Source organism: Equus quagga, unplaced genomic scaffold, assembly GCF_021613505.1.
Source record: "Equus quagga isolate Etosha38 unplaced genomic scaffold, UCLA_HA_Equagga_1.0 73442_RagTag, whole genome shotgun sequence".
Classification (NCBI taxonomy): domain Eukaryota; kingdom Metazoa; phylum Chordata; class Mammalia; order Perissodactyla; family Equidae; genus Equus; species Equus quagga.
In genome coordinates this window covers 4,576,830-4,595,323 of record NW_025802777.1, presented here as the reverse complement: position 1 = coordinate 4,595,323, position 18,494 = coordinate 4,576,830, and the positions used below count along the sequence as shown (strand labels likewise).

General features: G+C 45.8%; 1 protein-coding gene across 2 annotated transcripts; it reads right to left on the bottom strand.

Moving 5' to 3' along the window:
- Positions 1 to 7,146: 7,146 nt before the first annotated feature.
- LOC124234273 (proteasome assembly chaperone 1) lies at positions 7,147 to 17,674 on the bottom strand. 2 transcript variants are annotated; one of them, XM_046651532.1, is made up of 8 exons: positions 17,538 to 17,674; positions 16,162 to 16,268; positions 14,863 to 15,014; positions 14,252 to 14,314; positions 13,054 to 13,116; positions 10,231 to 10,429; positions 9,209 to 9,345; positions 7,147 to 7,356 (listed from the first exon to the last, which is right to left on the bottom strand). In XM_046651532.1, the coding sequence occupies exons 1-8, from the start codon at positions 17,669 to 17,671 to the stop codon at positions 7,282 to 7,284; spliced, it is 930 nt and encodes a 309-aa protein (XP_046507488.1). In that variant the 5' UTR covers positions 17,672 to 17,674; the 3' UTR covers positions 7,147 to 7,281. The 2 variants fall into 2 exon arrangements, with proteins under 2 accessions (XP_046507488.1, XP_046507489.1); XM_046651533.1 differs by lacking the exon at positions 14,252 to 14,314.
- Positions 17,675 to 18,494: the final 820 nt, after the last annotated feature.

Here is an 18,494-nt window from a genome sequence, read left to right as displayed (position 1 = left end):
AGTCTGACAGAGACTTTTGAATTCAGGCCAAGGAGGATGAGTGTCAGGAGGGCCAGGCCCAGAGTTAAGAGCACGGCATCCACAGACGCTTGGGGGGATCCCAGCTCGCCAGCCTTGCCGCATGTCAGTCTGGTCTGGCCCAAGGCTGCCGCTCTGCGCCAGGTCCGCCAGCCGTGACCTGAGACGTGGAGGTGTTGAGCTTGAGAAGCAGATTCTTTTGGACCATTCGCCTCCCTACAAGGCTGAGCTCAGGTTCTGGTGGCCACAGGGTTTCTAGTCTTCTGGGTGGTTCCAGCTGTGAGGCCCCAGAACCTCGCATGCCCAGCCTCAGGGCAGGGCAGGGCAGGGCAGGGCTACAGAAAAAGCAGAGCACAGCACAGAGCGGGGTTTGAATCCACTCCGCACCAGGGGCCAGCTCTGTCCTCCTCAACGTCCACGAGCCATGGTGTCTTCATTTGTAAATCAGGCTGTCCCTCAGCCTGTTTCAAGAATGATTTGAAACGACAGACACAAAACGGTCTAGACACCGTCAAGTACACTGTGTGGATTAAACAAGCACAGTCCCCTCCTCTTCTGGTTAATCACAGTAGCTTCTTTTTAGGATGGAATTCAGGTGAACGCATCTAAACGCACCTACAAATGGCGACGAAGATGGAGAAGGGAGAGGGGGTTTAGTTCACACTCTTTGTCCTTTGTCTAAATAAGTAAAACTGACACTCCAGGATTTTTAAATTATCATTTCACACAAGTAACTACACTGACCTGGCTTCCTGGCAAAGCTTGCCCTCCCACTCTCTCTCATGGACCTGACGCAGTGAAACCAAAGACGGCGCAGATAAATTTGCGGGGAACTTGGGATCGCCTTTGCGAGACGTGTTACCAATCATCAAAATGGCTTGACTTTCCTCTCCCCTCCTTCCCTTTTCTAAGGCTCTAATGAAGAGTGACAGTGCCATGGGACTTCACTAAAGATAAAACAGAACTTGCAGAGAATGCTGAGACAAGGCTCCTATTTGTGGTCGTAATGGGGTTTATTTAAGCAGCGTCAGATAGTTCTTAGTTAAATAGGTCACCAGATAGGGGCTGGTGAGATTTTTCATATTCGAAAATGCTTGTGGGGACCGTATTTAATTTAATGGGAGGGGGTGGACCAAAGATTGGATAACCAGCCCCGAGACAGTCTAAAGTCGGGTTATTAAATCAAGAAGCTACCCAGAATTGGATGGCATGACATGCAAACTGAGTTCCTCCTGTTATTGGAGCCTCTTGACCAAGCCTAATCTATCTGAGCTTTTCTTGAAACCTGACAGGACCGTCCGAATTTGGAATCCATGCTGAATGTACTCATCCGTCTTCCCTAAAAAAAGAACAGAATTCCAGGCAGCCATCAATGCAATAACTCTTTCTCTTTTCATCTTTCTGGGGTTTTTTTTGAGGAAGATTAGCCCTGCGCTAACATCTGCCGCCAATCCTCCTCTTTTTGCTGAGGAAGACTGGCCCTGAGCTAACATCCATGCCCATCTTCCTCTACTTTGTATGTGGGATGCCTACCACAGCATGGCTTGCCAAGCAGTGCCATGTCCACACCCAGGATCCCAACCAGCGAATCCCGGGCCACCGAAGGAGAACATGCTAACTTAACTGCTACGCCACCGGGCCGGCCCCTCTTTTTGTCTTTCTTGCACATCCTTCTCTCTGCCCCTCTCCCCAGACCAAACTACAATTGCAAGATTTGAATACAATCCAGAAATCAGTCTCCGTTGGCATTAAAAAGAGAAATCAGAATTATAGGTAACCACTTGTGTTCATTCTGCAGCTTACTTTTCTCCAGAAACCACCACTATTCAAATTAGTGATTTATCAGCATGAATATAATTACAAATTCTATACTTCTAAATTATTAATCCATTACTTTTTTTTTTTTTTGCTGGGAAAGATTTGCCCTCAGCTAACATCTGTTGCCAATCTTCCCCTCTTTATTTTTTTTCTCTCCCCGAAGCCCCAGTACATAGTTGTATATTCTAGTTGCAGGTCCTTCTGGTTGTTCTATGTGAGCTGCTACCACAGCATGGCTACTGATGGACAAGTGGTGCGGTTCCATGCCTGGGAACCAAACCTGGGCCGCCAAAGCAGAGCAGGGCCAAACTTTAACCACCAGGCCATCAGGGCTGGCTCAGTCCACTACTCTTAATTAATCTCAGTGCAAAGTAGGGAATATACAACTCATTCAACCAACCCCCACACTGCTAAATCCAACCGTTAGGCATCGGTCTTCACTTTCCTTGATGTGTCAGCAGCATGAAGCCCAGACAGCAATTCTTCCTGCTTCAAGCACTGTCTTCACAGACTTCCAGGAAACCATGGGCCCCTGCTTCCATCCCACCTTACAGAGTGCCCTTCTCCATCTCCTGTCGTCTCCCTGACCACCGACACTACACGGCCTCGAGGCTCATCCCTTGGTCTTGTCTGCACCCATGCCTGGTGATCTCACCCAGGCCCAAGGCACTAAATAGTCCCTTTGCAGATGACTCCCATCTTTAACCTCCAGCTGGGATCTGTCTCCCAAACGCCAGGCTCTATGTCCAACTGCCTACTAAACATCTCCACCTGGATGTCTAGTTGACCTCTCAAACTTATATCCAAAATCACACTGAGTTTCTCTCCCTAGCCTGCAGTGTCCCTCATCTTAAAGGATGCAACTCCATTCTTCTAGTTGCTCAGACCACAGACCTGGGATTCATCCTGGCTCCACTCTTTCATACCAACATCCAAACTGTTAGCAAATCCTATGGATCAAATTAATGAGTGGCCAGGAGGGTGGTGCAGATACAAGGGGTGAATGTTATTGGGAGACAGTCCCTCATGGGTCTGCACTTGTTGAAAGTGGAGGTGCTATCTTTTCAACACTGTAGAGCAAACAGTCTTGGAAGATAGTGATCAGGTCTCCCTGAGCAAAGGGCATATGTGCTTAATGTACACTAAAATAATGTCTCCTACAGAAAAAAGGCAGGTTTGCTTGCAGCCACCATAAAAGATTCAGATTCCCTAAGCTCGATGTTCCTCAGCTGTGACACAGACTTACTGCAAGCGTAGCATCCACCTGGACAGGTTCTGCATCATCCTCATGGGGCTTGGGGGACAAGTGGAACTGACGCAGACATGAAGCACTCACTTCTCACTATGTTGTAATAAAGTCCTTTGTCTCTAACCTGGAAGTCTCATGTCTTATACCACGATCCATGAAATTGTGGCAGGCTTACCTGTAAGTTTGCAAGTCAGCAAAAGCCCAGACCCTTCGCAGTTCTTCACAGTGCTACATTTGGAGCACGGAGTGGACTATAATTAGATACATAGAAAGCCCTGAGTGTTTTTAAGGGTGTTGTATTTCAAGCACTCATCTTTCTACGGATCAGAAAGCTACTGAGCTGCTAACAAAGGTCATTCCTTTGGGAGTCAGCAAAGCATGTGATGAAAAAAGGACATCTTAGAGACGGGCCAAAAACGAGACTACAGACGCTTTGCCAAAGAACAGAAACTGGGCCACACCAAGGAACAGTTTTCACTCCCAAGGCAGGGGAGTCTGGGGCTATTTGCCCAATGGAGTATCAGAATTGGTACAGACCAGTAACACTCTTGTGTCCTCGTCTTCACCTTTGCAAATGGAAACATTTCTTGCAGATAGCCTGTCTCTGTCTCACCATCATGCATCGCGTGTGTAGAGAGCTAACAACTTGTCTCTAGTTTGTAGGCTTCTGTAGATGATGCATCTAGCCCTGATTACAAGATCCTGGACTTCAAGCCTGTTATCGTAACTGGATGAGACTTTGGGTGTCCTAGGACTGGGGTGCGCATGTTTTGCACGTAGGAGGGGCATGAGTAATTGTGGTCAGACGTTAGACCGGCAGACTGATTGTATTAATGGCCCCAGTTTGTCATGCCCCCTGTCCGTGCCTTTTGGTGGTGCCCTTCCTTACTGCCTGTGGATGTGACCATTGGGGCTACAGCAAACTTGGTACAGAAGCTTGAAAAAGCACTTGCAAGTTTATGTTCCTTCTCTTGCTCCCCTGCAATCACCATAAGAAATGCTCGGGCAGGTCTGAGAACATACCCAGGCTTGCCTGCTAGGGGGAACAAGAGTGACACATGGAAGAAAGCCAAATCATGCCAGCCAAGGCCATCCTAGACCAGCCAGGCCCCAGCCAACTCACATCAGACGCAGGACCATAGATGAAAGAGCCAAGACCAGCCATGCACGGCACAGACTGGCAAGGGCACCCATCCAACTGCAGATTCATGAGAAATGGGTGGTGGGTGCTTTAAGGCTCCAAGTTGAAGCGTAGTTATTAGGCAGTAAAGGCTAATGGACAAGTTTGTAACCATTTTTTCCTTATCTGCCTGGATACTCTGGCCTTAAAATTCAGTACATCTAGCTTTTTATGTCTTCTCATTCTGACAACTGATGGGGTTCTTTTGATTTATACTCTCAAGCGTATGATTTACACACACAGGTGTGTATACGTGGAAATATCTACTTTCTGCATTTAGGAAGACTCTCCGTTCCTTGTCATTAATAACTGTTTCTGATCTGGTCCCTTCTCCAGGAAACTCAATTACCTACATGTTGGGTGCACATTGTCTTGTCACCTTGTGCTTTTTTTTTTTTTTGCTGAGGAAGATTAGCCCTGAGCTAACATCTGTGCCAATCTTCCTCCACTTTATATGGGGGTCACCACCACAGCATGGCTGCTGAGTGGTATAGGACTGTGCCCAGGATCTAAACTCACAAACCTGGGCTGCCAAAGCAGAGCATGCCAAACTTAACCACTATGCCACAGGGCCAGCCCCACCTTGTGTTATCTTCCCATTTCTGTCCTGCATCTAAGGACACCACCTCTTTGGTTCTCTACATAACAGCTTTGTATTATATACTATATGTGTATTATACACACTTTAGATTACATACTGTATTTGTTCTGCCTTTACTACTATACAATGCCAATTTTAATTCTAAAGTTAAACTTTGTTTCTTTCAAAATCCTCTTTTGGGGCCAGCCTGGTGGCAGTGGTTAAGTTTGCGCAATCTGCTTTGGCGGCCCAGGGTTCACAGGTTCAGATCCCAGGCGCAGACCTGGCACCACTGGTCAAGCCATGCTGTGGCAGCATCACACATAAAATAGAGGATGATTGACTCAGATGTTAGCTCAGGGACAATCTTCCTCAGACACACACAAAAAAATCCTTTTTTTCTGCAGTTCTTAAAATTTCAGCTAGCATGTTTATCTCATACATTCTCATTTATACTTTTAGAAAAATCAAAAGTTCCTGCTTTTTAAAAAATAGTTGTTTCCTCTATTTTTCAATAGAATGAGCTTCTACGTTTCTTTTTTTTTGAGGAAGATTAGCCCTGAGCTAACATCTGCCACCAACCCTCTTCTTTTTGCTGAGGAAGACTGGCCCTGAGCTAAGATCTGTGCCCATCTTCCTCTACTTTATATGTGGGACGCCTACCACAGCATGGCTTGCCAAGCAGTGCCATGTCTGCACCCAGGATCCGAACCGGCGAACCCTGGGCTGCTGAAGCAGAATGTGCGCACTTAACCACTGCACCACCGGGCCAGCCCCTCTTCTACTGTCTTTTTAATGCTGTTTTCTATCCTTTATGTTGCCAGTTCATTTCAAAGGTCATCCCACGTCCACTGTTTCTGCTACTCCCTTTTCAATGGAGAACCTACCCGATCTAAAGTTTGCCTGTAAAAGGGTGTGTGATTCTCCCTCGCTCTCTTCAAAGTCCACGAGCTCTAAATCTGCCCCACACACACTCCCACTGCTCACAGTGGGGGCTGTGGTTACGCACACCCCAAACCAAGTTCCTGGTATTCCAGTTTTCACCGTGACTCCACTGCAGACGACCACTCTCCTGGCTCCTTAAACTGCTGCTTCTTGCAGGAGGCTTATCCCTGGACAGGCTAAGCCGTCTGTAATTCTCTCCTCACTAAATCAATGAGAAACCACCATCCCCAAGTACCTATGGTTTTCCAGGATCGCTCCTGATACAAAACTTCTTCCCCAACTATTCCATTCTTGGCCACATCATATTGCCAAGAATTGTGGTTTTGGAATTGGTGTGAGGCGTACTGAGAAGGAATGGGGAAGGAGAGCCCTGTCGCTCCTCCCTGGCTGCACCACTAAGTCTCTATCTTTGGGATGTGTGTACACAGGTGTGCTATGTGGAAATACCACTCTCCAAGGTCCAGACCCCAAGGGCCCCGAGGGCTCTGCAAACACATTTCTGAATGGATGCATACATTTTTGCAACGAGTAAAACGCTTCCATTTCCAGCGCCAGGGCACGATCACATGCACCATGCACCAGGCTTCCAGCACTTGGTCATTCAGAGGAAACCAAGCTCACTCAAGAGGAGTTAGCAGAGTGTCCCACCACTCCACCTCCAACCATAACCAAGAACAGTAAATAAACTGAGTCTAGAAGACATAAATGGATAAGCTGTCTAAATCTATAATGTATAATATATAAATGATTCAATAACTAAAAAGGAAGAAAAAGAAGGGAGAGATGAGAAGCATTTCTCGACTCCAGCATTTTAAAATTTATTTTCATTAACGCAGTTTAGTTTGAGGTTTTCTGAAGTCGTACGGCTACTTCGAGTCATGACTCAAGTCACGCTCCAATGATAACATTCTTTCACAGAAGAGCTGGTGATATCCACACAGCTAACCTTGCAAAAGAGCTCGGAAAAGTCTGGATGGAGAGGCTATCTGTCAGATGTTACTGAAAAGAGATGAAATATAAAATCTCTTCCTTTCATTTTGAGCAAATACCGAACTTCGTCACCTTATTGATTTTTATCTACAAAACAAACTGAAAAACTCATAAAATAGAAACTTTCCACATTTTAAGAATCACCAACAGATCAAGTGATAAATATCATACAGAATTTTTACCCCAAAGTAACTATACTTTGCCATGTTAATAAAACCTGTTGTTATCTGTAGTTTTTAAAAATTTTAAATATATTACCTTAAAACATTCTAACAGAACAACACTCCCACCTAGTGGATAAAGAAAAACACCCAGCTTATTTCAGTTGTGAACAGTACCACCATGAAAAAGGAACTAAAACTACAATGAATTCAAAGTAAGTTTATTCTCTTCTTAACACCCTCAGAACACCCCTTTGGAAAAAAGCACCCTACAAAACAGGGCAGCTCCTCCCCTTAAAGGAACGGACGGGTAACACACTTCACAAAACCATTTCTGGAATCATGTGTAAATGTTACTCTGAATCTCATTCGTTGTCATCAATCTCTTCAGTATCTCTGTGCTCTGGGGGATATTCTGGAAGCAGAGAAAAAAGCTCTTAATACAGTGAGACCAAGAATTCAGGTAGAAGCACCATACACACCCCAACCCCACACTCTCAAGACAGGGGGAAGCACGGCACCGCCTGGCACACGCCTGCCTCACCGCTCCTCTTTCAGCAGGCGAAACCCCCTCGCCAAAATGCCAAGGCACCTCCGGCCTCTGAAGGCAGTGTAAGCCCCCGGACGGACCTACCGCCCCAGCTTGACCTCTCTCTGCCACGTGAGCTCTCCCGTCCCCCCGCCAACACCATGCTCACCACCGTTCTCCGCAATGCACCCTGAGCTTGTCCCCTTCTGTGTCACACTGCTGCGCTCTGCACACGTCCACCCACGAGGGTTCATGCACCTTTCACACCCCGCTCAAGAGCCCCTTTCCCCGAGGGGCCTCTCCTCACACTAAGCTCTCCCCGCTTGGCTGGCACACAACTGTGCTCTTCTCGGGCGGCCGGGCAGGCCAGTCCCCTGCACCACCCGCAGGTTGTGGCGCTAACATGGCTCCAGAGGGTCCACACAGCGGGCACTCAAGAGAATTCCATTTTGTTGCCCAAATACCACTTTTAGATAGACTGAAACTATAAACTAACTGAGGAGGATGATATCTGGTCACTAAAAAAACTGCACTCCTCAAACAGCCACTTCACCCTCCCACAGCTCACTGTTTAAAGCAAGGAATGAAAAGACTAAAAAACATTACTTCAAACTTCCCCTTCAAAGAAGATTCTTAAAAGCTGAAAGTTGATAAACTCGGACAGATGATGTACAATTCTCAGAACAAGTCCCAGTGTCTTTGGAGCGCCTGTGCACTTCTGGCCATACTACCCCATGTGCAAAACAGCCCTGCCTGCTCTCGATGAGGCGGGAACAGCCGGTCAGCCAGCTACAGAAGCAAACAAGGAATGCAAAGCAACTCAACTTGTCGGAAAGACTATCCATGACTCTAGCTAACTTGAAAGACGTACTTGAATTATACTATATTAGTTTTACGGTTTTACTCATTAATTCAACAAATGGCTGCAGATCTTCCGCATGCCAGGTACGTGATGAACTGGGGACATCAAAATGGAAAAACGCAGTGCGTTCCCACAGAGCTGACAATCTAACAAGCAAATTTATGAGACTTGTGCAATGAGCTAACTCTAACAGAACTTATCAGAAAAGCCGTCTTAACACTAATGGTCATTCTAGAACAACAGAGGGCTGTGGAACAAGGTCATTACAACCTCTCCCCTTTAAGGAAGACGTTCTCAAACTGGGAGTCCCAGACTTTCAGCAAATCCCTAGGGAAAGGAGCGCTTCCTAACGCACCTGCAAGCACAGGCAGGACCGTCTGCGGACATGTTCCCACGTGTGTACTTCTGGGGAAACAGCCACAGACACACACGAACTGAGTGGGGAACGGACTTAGCTCGTCCTCACGTGGTATCTCAACTAACAGACACCTTCATCTAGTCCCATGTAAAATCAAGTGAACACACGTTACGATAATCCGATCCATACTGTGCTCAAAAATGCCTTCCCCAAAATTACCACCTTCCAAATTAATTAGATACAGCAACTTCTTCAACAGGAAAACACTTTCTACATAGACATCTGGGATTTAGATGCACGGCCCTGATCTATCGTGAACAAAACATTGCTCAAGTTACAGAAGCACATCTAGAAGGGAGGGTGACAGTCAAGTTCACACTGCCAGACTAGGGAGCTTTATTTTGAGAAAAAAGGATCTCTCAGTGTCGCCTGGGTTTTAAATTGCTACCACACATTTATGTTTGTCATTAAGCTCATTATAATAACTCGGCTAGGAAGTCAACGAGTTAAACCCTTACCTTAACCAAACCTTTCCAGCTTCTGGAAGAAAGTATAGGCTTAAACGCTTCAACCGTAACTAGGTCCAACTTCATCACGTCGGTGTAACACAAGTACAGCACTGCGGGGATTCCCCACACCTGACAGTAACTGAGAACTAGGAACGGACAGGAAAGAGCATTTAAGGTTCCTACTAAATGACTGTTAAACACCTCGAAATAACAAAGGCTACTTATAAAAGCAGTCACCTCTGTTGCCTCTTTTAATCAAAGTATTTACTGCCATTTTGAACCATTTATAATGCATATTTTCTATCAAAGCCAGTTTATTCTCCTAAGTAATTTCTTGATTTGCAAAAATTATGTTTACTTTCCTGTGCATTACATGCATTTCCTGAACATACTGCTGAGATACATCTTAAGTAGCTCCAAGATTAAAATGTTGCTGACTATAATAAACAAAGCAAATTAAATGTAAATAATAAATATATAATGCATAATGTAAAATATTTAGCCATAATTCTAGTAAACTTAACATTTAAGGGAAAAAAAACCTTTTACTTATTAACAAACAATAATTAATTATATGTTATAACATTACTGGAAGGTAAATGACAATCTGATTTTGATTTAGTGCTAGGGTATAATTAGTAACATAAATAAAAATATTAAAGCAACTACCAAGATTCAATATCTGAAACTTCTATTTTGACAATTAAAACATACTTTACCAACCTTTCATACACCAACAATTTACATCTAACACTGGGTTGCACGACGGGTTATCAAAGACCAAAAAGAAAGAGAGCAACTGCGAGGCACAGCCGCCAAGAACTCTGAGCTGCTCTCACATAACTGTGTCTGGACAATTTTAAAACTCAAACCAAATATAATGCACTAGCAACTACAGATACTGAGGATTAACGGCAATACACTGGAATCATCATCAACAAACTACCTCAAAAAGCTCTCTAACAGTCAGGTAACAACTGTCAATAGGCACTAACAAGGTACAACGTAAACGCCACGAACTGTAACCCCACCTGCTGCAGGAAGGTCGTGCGCGATATTCGGCTGTTCTAGCAGCGAACAGCACGGAGGCTCTTTGAAATTCTGTGTTTTCAGGGCTTTCAGGAAAGGAGAATGAAGGCTGCTAGTGGATTCTGAAGTTTTATAGTCGGTAACATGTCGACATGTGAGAATAGTTACTTGCATGTTCTTCCTTGGACAAGAGCCAAAAACCTAACAAAATTGATTTCAAATTAAAAAATATATATATGATTTTGTTACAGACTAGAAACGTTCCTCTAGTTGTTTATCTAACACCACTCACAGTAAGATCATACCTTGCAGGGGTGGGAGTGTCCCTGGAAAAACAGAACACACGCTTTCCTGTCCCCTTACCTAATTCGATCTTGGATCTGCTCCCTTCTGGTTGGGTGACCTTCTCTAAGTCAGGAACCAAGGAGAGCACCACCTACCTAAGGCAGCTGCGATCTGGAGTCAATGCAGTCAGGAACAAAGACGGCCAGAGCAGCTGTTGTAGCAGCCAGCAATGGCATCCACAGCAAACGAGTGGCTCCACTATGAGCCCCTGTCAGACGTCGCGTTCCCTCCCCCTCCCACCTGCCGATGATGTCTGCAAATGATTTCTGTGTGTTTCTGTAAGCGCTACTCACAAGCTGTGCTGAGAACAGTGTTACATCAGTCAAGGAAGATAATTCCTGTTCTGTAACGCATGTGGTGAAGTGTTTACAAACACTTGTTAGAAAGATGTTTCTCAGACGCCACTTGCAAGCAGTGTTGAGAACAGTGTTATATTAATGAATGGAAGTGACACCCATTCTTTAATGGATATAGCGAAGTGATTAACATCTCTTCTAATACAGCTATTTCTAAGAATGCTACTTGCAAGCTGCATTCAGACAAGAGTTCTATTGGCAAATGGAAGTGACCCTCTTTCTCTAATGCACGTATTGATGCGTTCAAGAACACTTTAATACAGATGTTTCGAAGAAGGCTACTTGCAAGCTGCATTCACAACAGTGTTATATCAGTGCAAATGATTCTTAAGTTCACTTTTAAGTTACTTTGATTGTAGGCAAGTTTCAATCACGCTAGACTTCAATGCCCCAAGTTTGTATTTCATGGATTTCCAAGGACCCTTCCAGCTTTTAAAATCTATAGTGATGTAAACAAAGAAAGCAGATATTTTTTAAAGAAAAAAGTAGATTTTAGGCCACTGCACACTGTTTGAAAATATTTTATGAAGAGAATGACTACTTCAAATAACAACAGAACTGAAGATTTTATATTATGTGCCATAAATGATTTGTAAAACTAATTTCATTATATCCCAGCTTTGTAAATAAACAGGGAAAAGTTAACACCATATATGTTTGTGAGCAGGTACATACCATTTAAGAGCTACAACATTATCCTCCCTATAATACTTATAGTCTGAATCCACAACACTTGACAACTCTGCTAGACTGCGTGTGATTAACAGGATTACGTGGCTGACATGAACCAAACAGCAGAGAGACCCAAAGAGTGCTCCCAGGGAAAAAACGTTGATTAAAAAACTGTGTTTTGGAAATACATAATTGTATATTTTCTCAAGCCTAGAAGAGAAAGTTGTTCCACAGTACAAAAATAATACAATATTTTTGATGTAACAGTCATCCCACATAAATTAAAAAAACAAATACAAACAAGATCTGATGAAAGCTATGGACTCTCTCCCCAGAAAAACGCACATGGGTACACAATATAAAATCAAGTATACAATTATCAGAAGGGTCACAGACCTTCTTAAACAACTGCTAATTTAATAAAATGCATTTAATAACTTTCAATAAATATTTCTAAGTATGCCAATCTGGTTTAAAACAGGTATACACAAAATTTCTTTCTTTTTTTTTTTTTAAAGATTGGCACCTGAGCTAACATCTGTTAGCAATCTTCTTTTTTTCATCTTCTCCCTAAAGCCCCCCAGTACACAGTTGTATATTCTAGTTGTAGGTCCCTCTGGTCGTGGCACGTGGGAAAACCGTCTCAACATGGCCTGATGAGCGGTGCCATGTCCACGCCCAGGATCCAAACTGGCAAAACCCTGGGCCACTGAAGCAGAGCACCTGAACTTAACCACTTGGCCACGGGGCCGGCCCCAAAATTTATTTCTAATGAATTTAATGGTAATACCTATATAAAAATATACCGAGGTTTAAGCTGAAATGTTGCTAAGATGTATATAAAAGGCCTACTTCATTTAAAAATAACACAACTGCCGAAATTATGATTATTCTCTAAAATTCCCAGTTGAGTTAAATTCTTCACTGAAAAATTTGTTTTATTGGGCACATACTATGTGCACAATTTTCTCACAAAATGAGGCCTAAATTGATTCATCCTAACGCTAAGAAAATGGATACAGTATTTGGCGTCTGGAGTGCGTGGCAGCTGAGTGCCAAGCGTCTGACTCCAGTTCACCCCTGCTCCTGCCTCGCACCCCACGCTTTTCCAGCCTGTAGCATCAGCACGGCCATTTCTCATCCTCAGCTCTGACCTTGTTCTCTTCCATGCGGGTAGCTTGTTTTTCTTCCAAAAAAAATAAGAAGGTGAATGGAAGAATCCAACTACGTTTTTATGCTTCCAGGACCTACAAACTTTAGCACATTGCTGATTACATTTGCTAAATGAGTTTATTCTTTATATTCTGTAATGAATTCCTACAATATTTTTAAGAAAAAGTGAATACTTCCCCCGCTTCAATATTTGACTACATAGGTTTAATAAAGACACTGACCCCTTTAAAAATGGCCACTCGTGGCCCTAACAATGTCTGGTCTTCATGTCTCTCTTACCTTTTCCAGCCACTGATACTGCTGATCTTCAGCAACGTAGCAAGTGCACTGACAGAGGAAAACCTGAAAATCACATTCCAAGTCCGCTGTCAGGTCAAATAAATTTTACACACACCCCAAACTGTCACCATATACATGGCATGTGAAGCCTAATAGGACACTTAGAAAACACCTGATTTCTTGAATTTGCTATCAGCTTATTTTCCTTTAAAATATAAAATTTAAGAATCAAGCCACTATTGGTGGTTACTATCAGAATACAGTGCACAAAGACAGAGAAACTGGGAGAGCTGGCATGTGAGATACTGAGGTCCACTCCCAGTAAAGACTACCAGGATCCCCTTTATAAAACAGGGATGACACCAGTCCTGCTACCCTTCTGGGGGTCACAGATGGTGAAGACAAACTCAAAATACGCACTCTGTAAAACGTAAGCATTAGATAAACACGAGGTGCTATCAGAGGAAACGATAGAAGCCTGACAGCATCTCAGCCCAGTGGTATCCTACAACAGGCGAAGATGATACCGTCTCAGAAACCAAGTTCCACATGCTCGAAGTGAAATAACGTGCGATGCCACATGCCATAAAAGGATGAGATTCCTGATTATTAATGCTCACGAAATGAGATTATCTGTAGAAGTCAACAAGGTCTTCTCTTAAATACTGCCAGAATCGCTAACAGTTAATTACACCAAGGAAGCACACACGGGAAAACAGGGGCCCAAGGACAGGACAGAAGAATAAGACTGGATATATAATTAGCTACACACATAGGTCCTGAACAACCAAGAGATATCTAACCAATAAATGGTACAACGAGATACAGTAAAAGAAACTTCTACTTGACCTTCACAACCTAGTTTAAAGTGAAACCTTTCCACTAAGGAACAGATAAAGAACATGCTTAGTTTCTTTATTGTTTATTTCCTATAAATAGTGGATGTTTATAAAAATCCTTATGTAAACTTAAATAACGTGGGATTACATGTTAGAGAAACAAACTGTAAGTATGGCAAAATCAAATTTCACCGTTTGCTCGGCTAACATTTGGTCCTTGCCTTTTGAAGCAAGCAACACTACAATATTATAGAACTACTGACTTCTTCCATTGTTTGAAACCCTGCCCCGGGCCTTGGCTCAAGCGGTCGGCAGCCATGGAACAGTACTCCGTCACACGAGCAGATGCGGAGACTCACCTCACCTGCTTGACACCTCATCTGCCTGACTTGTCTCCCAAGTTGCTCAGGACACTGTGTTCTCTGAATGGACCCAAGATTAGGATTAGGACAAACGAATCCAGTGAAATCACTCCGCATCAGCTACAGAATGTCTTTTGTGACTTAAAAAACCAGGACAAACCAGGTTAGATGAACGCTGGATGTCAACAGAATTGTGTTTAGAACGCATACAGCACTCATTTGTTCAACAAACACTGACTGAGCTTCCAGCAGGTACCAGGCCTTGGCTAACTACTGGCATACAGCAACAAAGAGGACTCCCTGCTCCGTGGAGTGAACACTGGTGCCCGTTTAGAGCTGCCAGCTGAAATAACTGGTTGGATGAGGGCAAGGTTTAAACATGTAAGGTTCATGGTTTGTTTCTAACAAAGTCACTCCAGAATTTCCTAAGAACTTTACCCACACATTGTATATGCCGCATTAATATTTATATAAACAAAGAAGTGGTACCTGCAGACAGAATTCCTCAGGCCCAAAGTAGCTACTAAGGAACGCGGAATTCAGATGGCGACTATATAAATGACGCCTAAATAACTACTTCTTAAACATGCAAGGTAAGACCCACGTACCGAGGGATTTGATTTTAGATGATAAAACACACAAAACGCCTCTGCGGGGGACAGATGAGTGGTGTCCGTTGTTCTACACCATTCATTCCAGAGCTTAGCACAACCAACTTCTTCCCAGACCCCTGAATTCATGACAAACGATGACAAAAATGCTGTGAAAAACAATTCACATGTTAGTGTTTGGTTCTGCAACTTGCAATTGCTATTCAATAAAAAACAAGTCCAAGTTAGTCTCGAATTTTAGAGCTAAAAGAGCCATTGTGCAGAAAAGGAAAGTAAGGCCCTCAAGAAGTTAAAGGCCACACCAAGTACAGCTGGTATTGGAGCCAGGAATTGAGAAGACAGGTTTACTGACAAACTTCACCATACTCTCACAGTATAACACACTTCTGAAAATTCTAAGTTAGCAGAACTTTATACAAATGAGTCAGTAGTCATTCACCATGTTCTTTCTATGTTCTACAAGCACCAGGGGTACCTGAGAGGGCAAGGAACCCTAACTGGAGGTCCCGAATGCCCCCCTCAGAGCCTGCGAACCCCCTAAAATTAGACAGGTTTGGGGGCGTCCTTGCACGTGTACATTGGTCTAGCTGAACTCTACTCTGTTCTAACTTTAAGTTGTCAAATGGATTCATATACATAAAGATCTTAGAACTTAAGTGCTCAAAAATGTTAGCAACTATTACCATTATTTTTAGAGTTCTCCTTAGGTTCTCAAAAGGAGTCTGTCAAATCAAAAACATTTAAGAACCACTGCTACAAGCCGGGGGGTGGTCTACAGCCTCCACCTCTGCCCCTCCAAGTCTGGCCAAAACAAGCCCAGGAGCCTAAGGAAAGCTGGATACCTCAACACACTAGAAACAGTTCCTCAGGTTTGTAAGTTCCTGAAGCCAAGAACATTTCCTTTAAATCTTACCTTTGTTTTTCGCTAGGAACGTTCACCCTGAGCTAAGATCTCTGCCAGTCTCCCTCTATTTTGCATGTGGGTCGCTGCCACAGCATGGCCACCAACAAGTGGTGTAGGTCCACACCCAGGAACCAAGCCTGGGCCGCCTAAGCAGAACAAGCCAAACCTAACCACTAGGCCACAGGGCAGGCCCCCTAAGCTTACTTTTTAAGTTTATCAAAAAGACAGACCCAGGAGCAAGGACAGATTTTACTCAGATACAAAGTTACTCTGCTACAACTTTTCCTAACAAAGTAACAGACATTTGAAATCTTGTACAACGAAAAAGACATAAGTAACTTCAGATTTTGCTCTTTTCAACAAAATGCCTGGTCATCAGCATTTCCACTTACCTACTGCATTGTTTCCTATAGCAATTATAAACTTGGAGCAAGGATATTTTTCTAGCAGAGCAACTTCCAGAGATGTTTTTGTCTGTCTTCGAAAGAGCCGCACCTCCCTAACACGAGAAACAAAAGACGAAACTAAAGCAACTTAAACATAATTGGTACCATATTATGATAAAAACAATATTATAAGCATGATTTTGTAACAAGTTAAATGCACACTTTAATTTTGTAAAGAACATAATTATAATCCTAAGAAAACAACGGATTCAGACAATGATAACTAACGGATGAAACCACCGGATACAAAGCTCACGGAGACTCTACAACAGAGATCAGGCTGTCAGCATCCCTAAAAGTGCAACAGCTGGGCAGAGTGTGCAACAAGAAACAGCAAGCACCACCTTCAAGGCATTCTCACCTGCCAAACACTGAACCTGAATCTCACCAATCCTCTAGAAGGAGCTTCCATCCAGAGGAAAGGCGGGCGATGGACACACGTTAAATGACAACAGGAGGAAACAAGGAGACAAATCCAGAGTGTGGGATACCCTGCAGGACAACCAGTCTCCCCACAGGGTGGCAAGGAGAGGGGCTGCTCCAAGCGATATAGGAAGCTCAAGAGACAAGACGTCTGAATGCAGTGTGGGCCTTGTCAGGATTCTGATTTACACAAACGCACTCTAAAACGTCAAGTTTGAGACAACTGGATAAATTTGATCATGGACTGGCTATTAAATAGCGTCCAAAAATTATCAATAATTTTGTTGGCGGTGAGAAGAGCATACGTAAGAAAACGGCTACATCGCTTGAGATGCATTCTGAAAAATGTAGAGGTGAAAGGCCACGGTGACAGGGACTCGCTTAGGGGTAGCGGGAGAGAAAAGAACTGTGGCCAAACCTTCGTAATTGTTGACTTTACACGACTGGGTGGCGGTGACGGGTCATTTTACTATTTTCTCCAATTTCTGTGCGTCTGGGAATAAGGCTCCTTACAAAGGACATATGTTATCCATCTGCTCCTGACACACAACGCTAATTGAAGCGTGGGGCGGAGAATCAAACAAGTTTTAAGCGAGTTGTCTCAAGTCCGTGACCCGAACACCTGACACACGTGGGGCAGGAAGACAGCCCTGGAGAAGTCACAGTCCGCAGACAGCACCGCAGTCAACCCGAAGGAAGCCGGGAGGCGATCCTTCAAAGAACCTATCGGAGCCCACGCTTCCACCGAAACCGCAGCGGGCCGAGGCCCGGGGAGAGCGGGGCGCGCACGAGGGCCACGCCGGGCCCGTGACCGCCCGCTGCTCCGCTCGGCGGGGCCCGGGCAGCCACCGCAGCCGCAGGCCGGAGCGCGCCGCCGGGGCCCGCGCCCAGCACCTTACCTCTTCCGCGCCAGCTGCCGCCGCGCCTCCCTGTCCTCGGGAGTCTCCCTCCTCTCCTCTTCGTCCTCCTCCTCCTCCTCCGTCCCGGCTCGGCACGGTGCCTTCACCACCTCCCCGAAGAAAGTGGCTGCCATGGCCTCCTTCCCGGCCCAACCGCGGCGCCACAGGACGGCGCACGCGCCCCGTGCACTGTCACGCCCCCTGCCCCGCCCCCGCGCACGCGCGTCTAGGCACCGCCCCGCCCCCGAGCCCCTGAGCGTCCCCACACAGCCCACGCACCTCAGGCTCCGCCTCTGGGCCCCGCCACGCCCCCTGCACCGCCCCCGCGCACGCGCGCCCGGGCACCACGCCCCCTGCACCGCCCCCGCGCCTCTGAGCGTCCCTACACTCCCCACGCCCCTCACGCCCCGCCTCTGAGCACCGCCCCCGCGCCTCTGCGCGTCCCCACCCACACACACCCCGCCCCCCCCGCCCCGCCCCTGAGCACCGCCACGCCCCCTGCCCCGCCCCCGAGCCCCTGAGCGTCCCCACACACCCCGCCCCTCGTGCCTCGCCGCTGAGCACCGCCACGCCCCCTGCACCACCCCGGCGCATGCGCCCTCGGCCCGTAAGGCCGCACAAACCCGGGGCGCTTTCTTCCCAGGCGTGAGCTCGGCAGGGAGACCGAGGCGGGATGACTGCGGGCTAGAGAGGCAAGAGGCGAGCTGAGGGCCGGGCCCGCGAGGGGGCCGCGGGGCCTCGGGTCCGGACAGGTAACGGACCCGGGAGTAGGGGCTCGGCCGCCGCTGCCGCAGTCTGTAGCGCTCCGGAACGAGGCCACCCCGCCGCCTTTCCTTCCTTCTCTGCGTGCCTGCTTCCCTTGTCCGGTAGGGGTGACAGGGTGAGCTTGGTTTATTGAGCACCGGCTCCACACCGCGACCGCCCCCAGGTAGGTGCCGGCCCGGGCCCGGCGCGTCC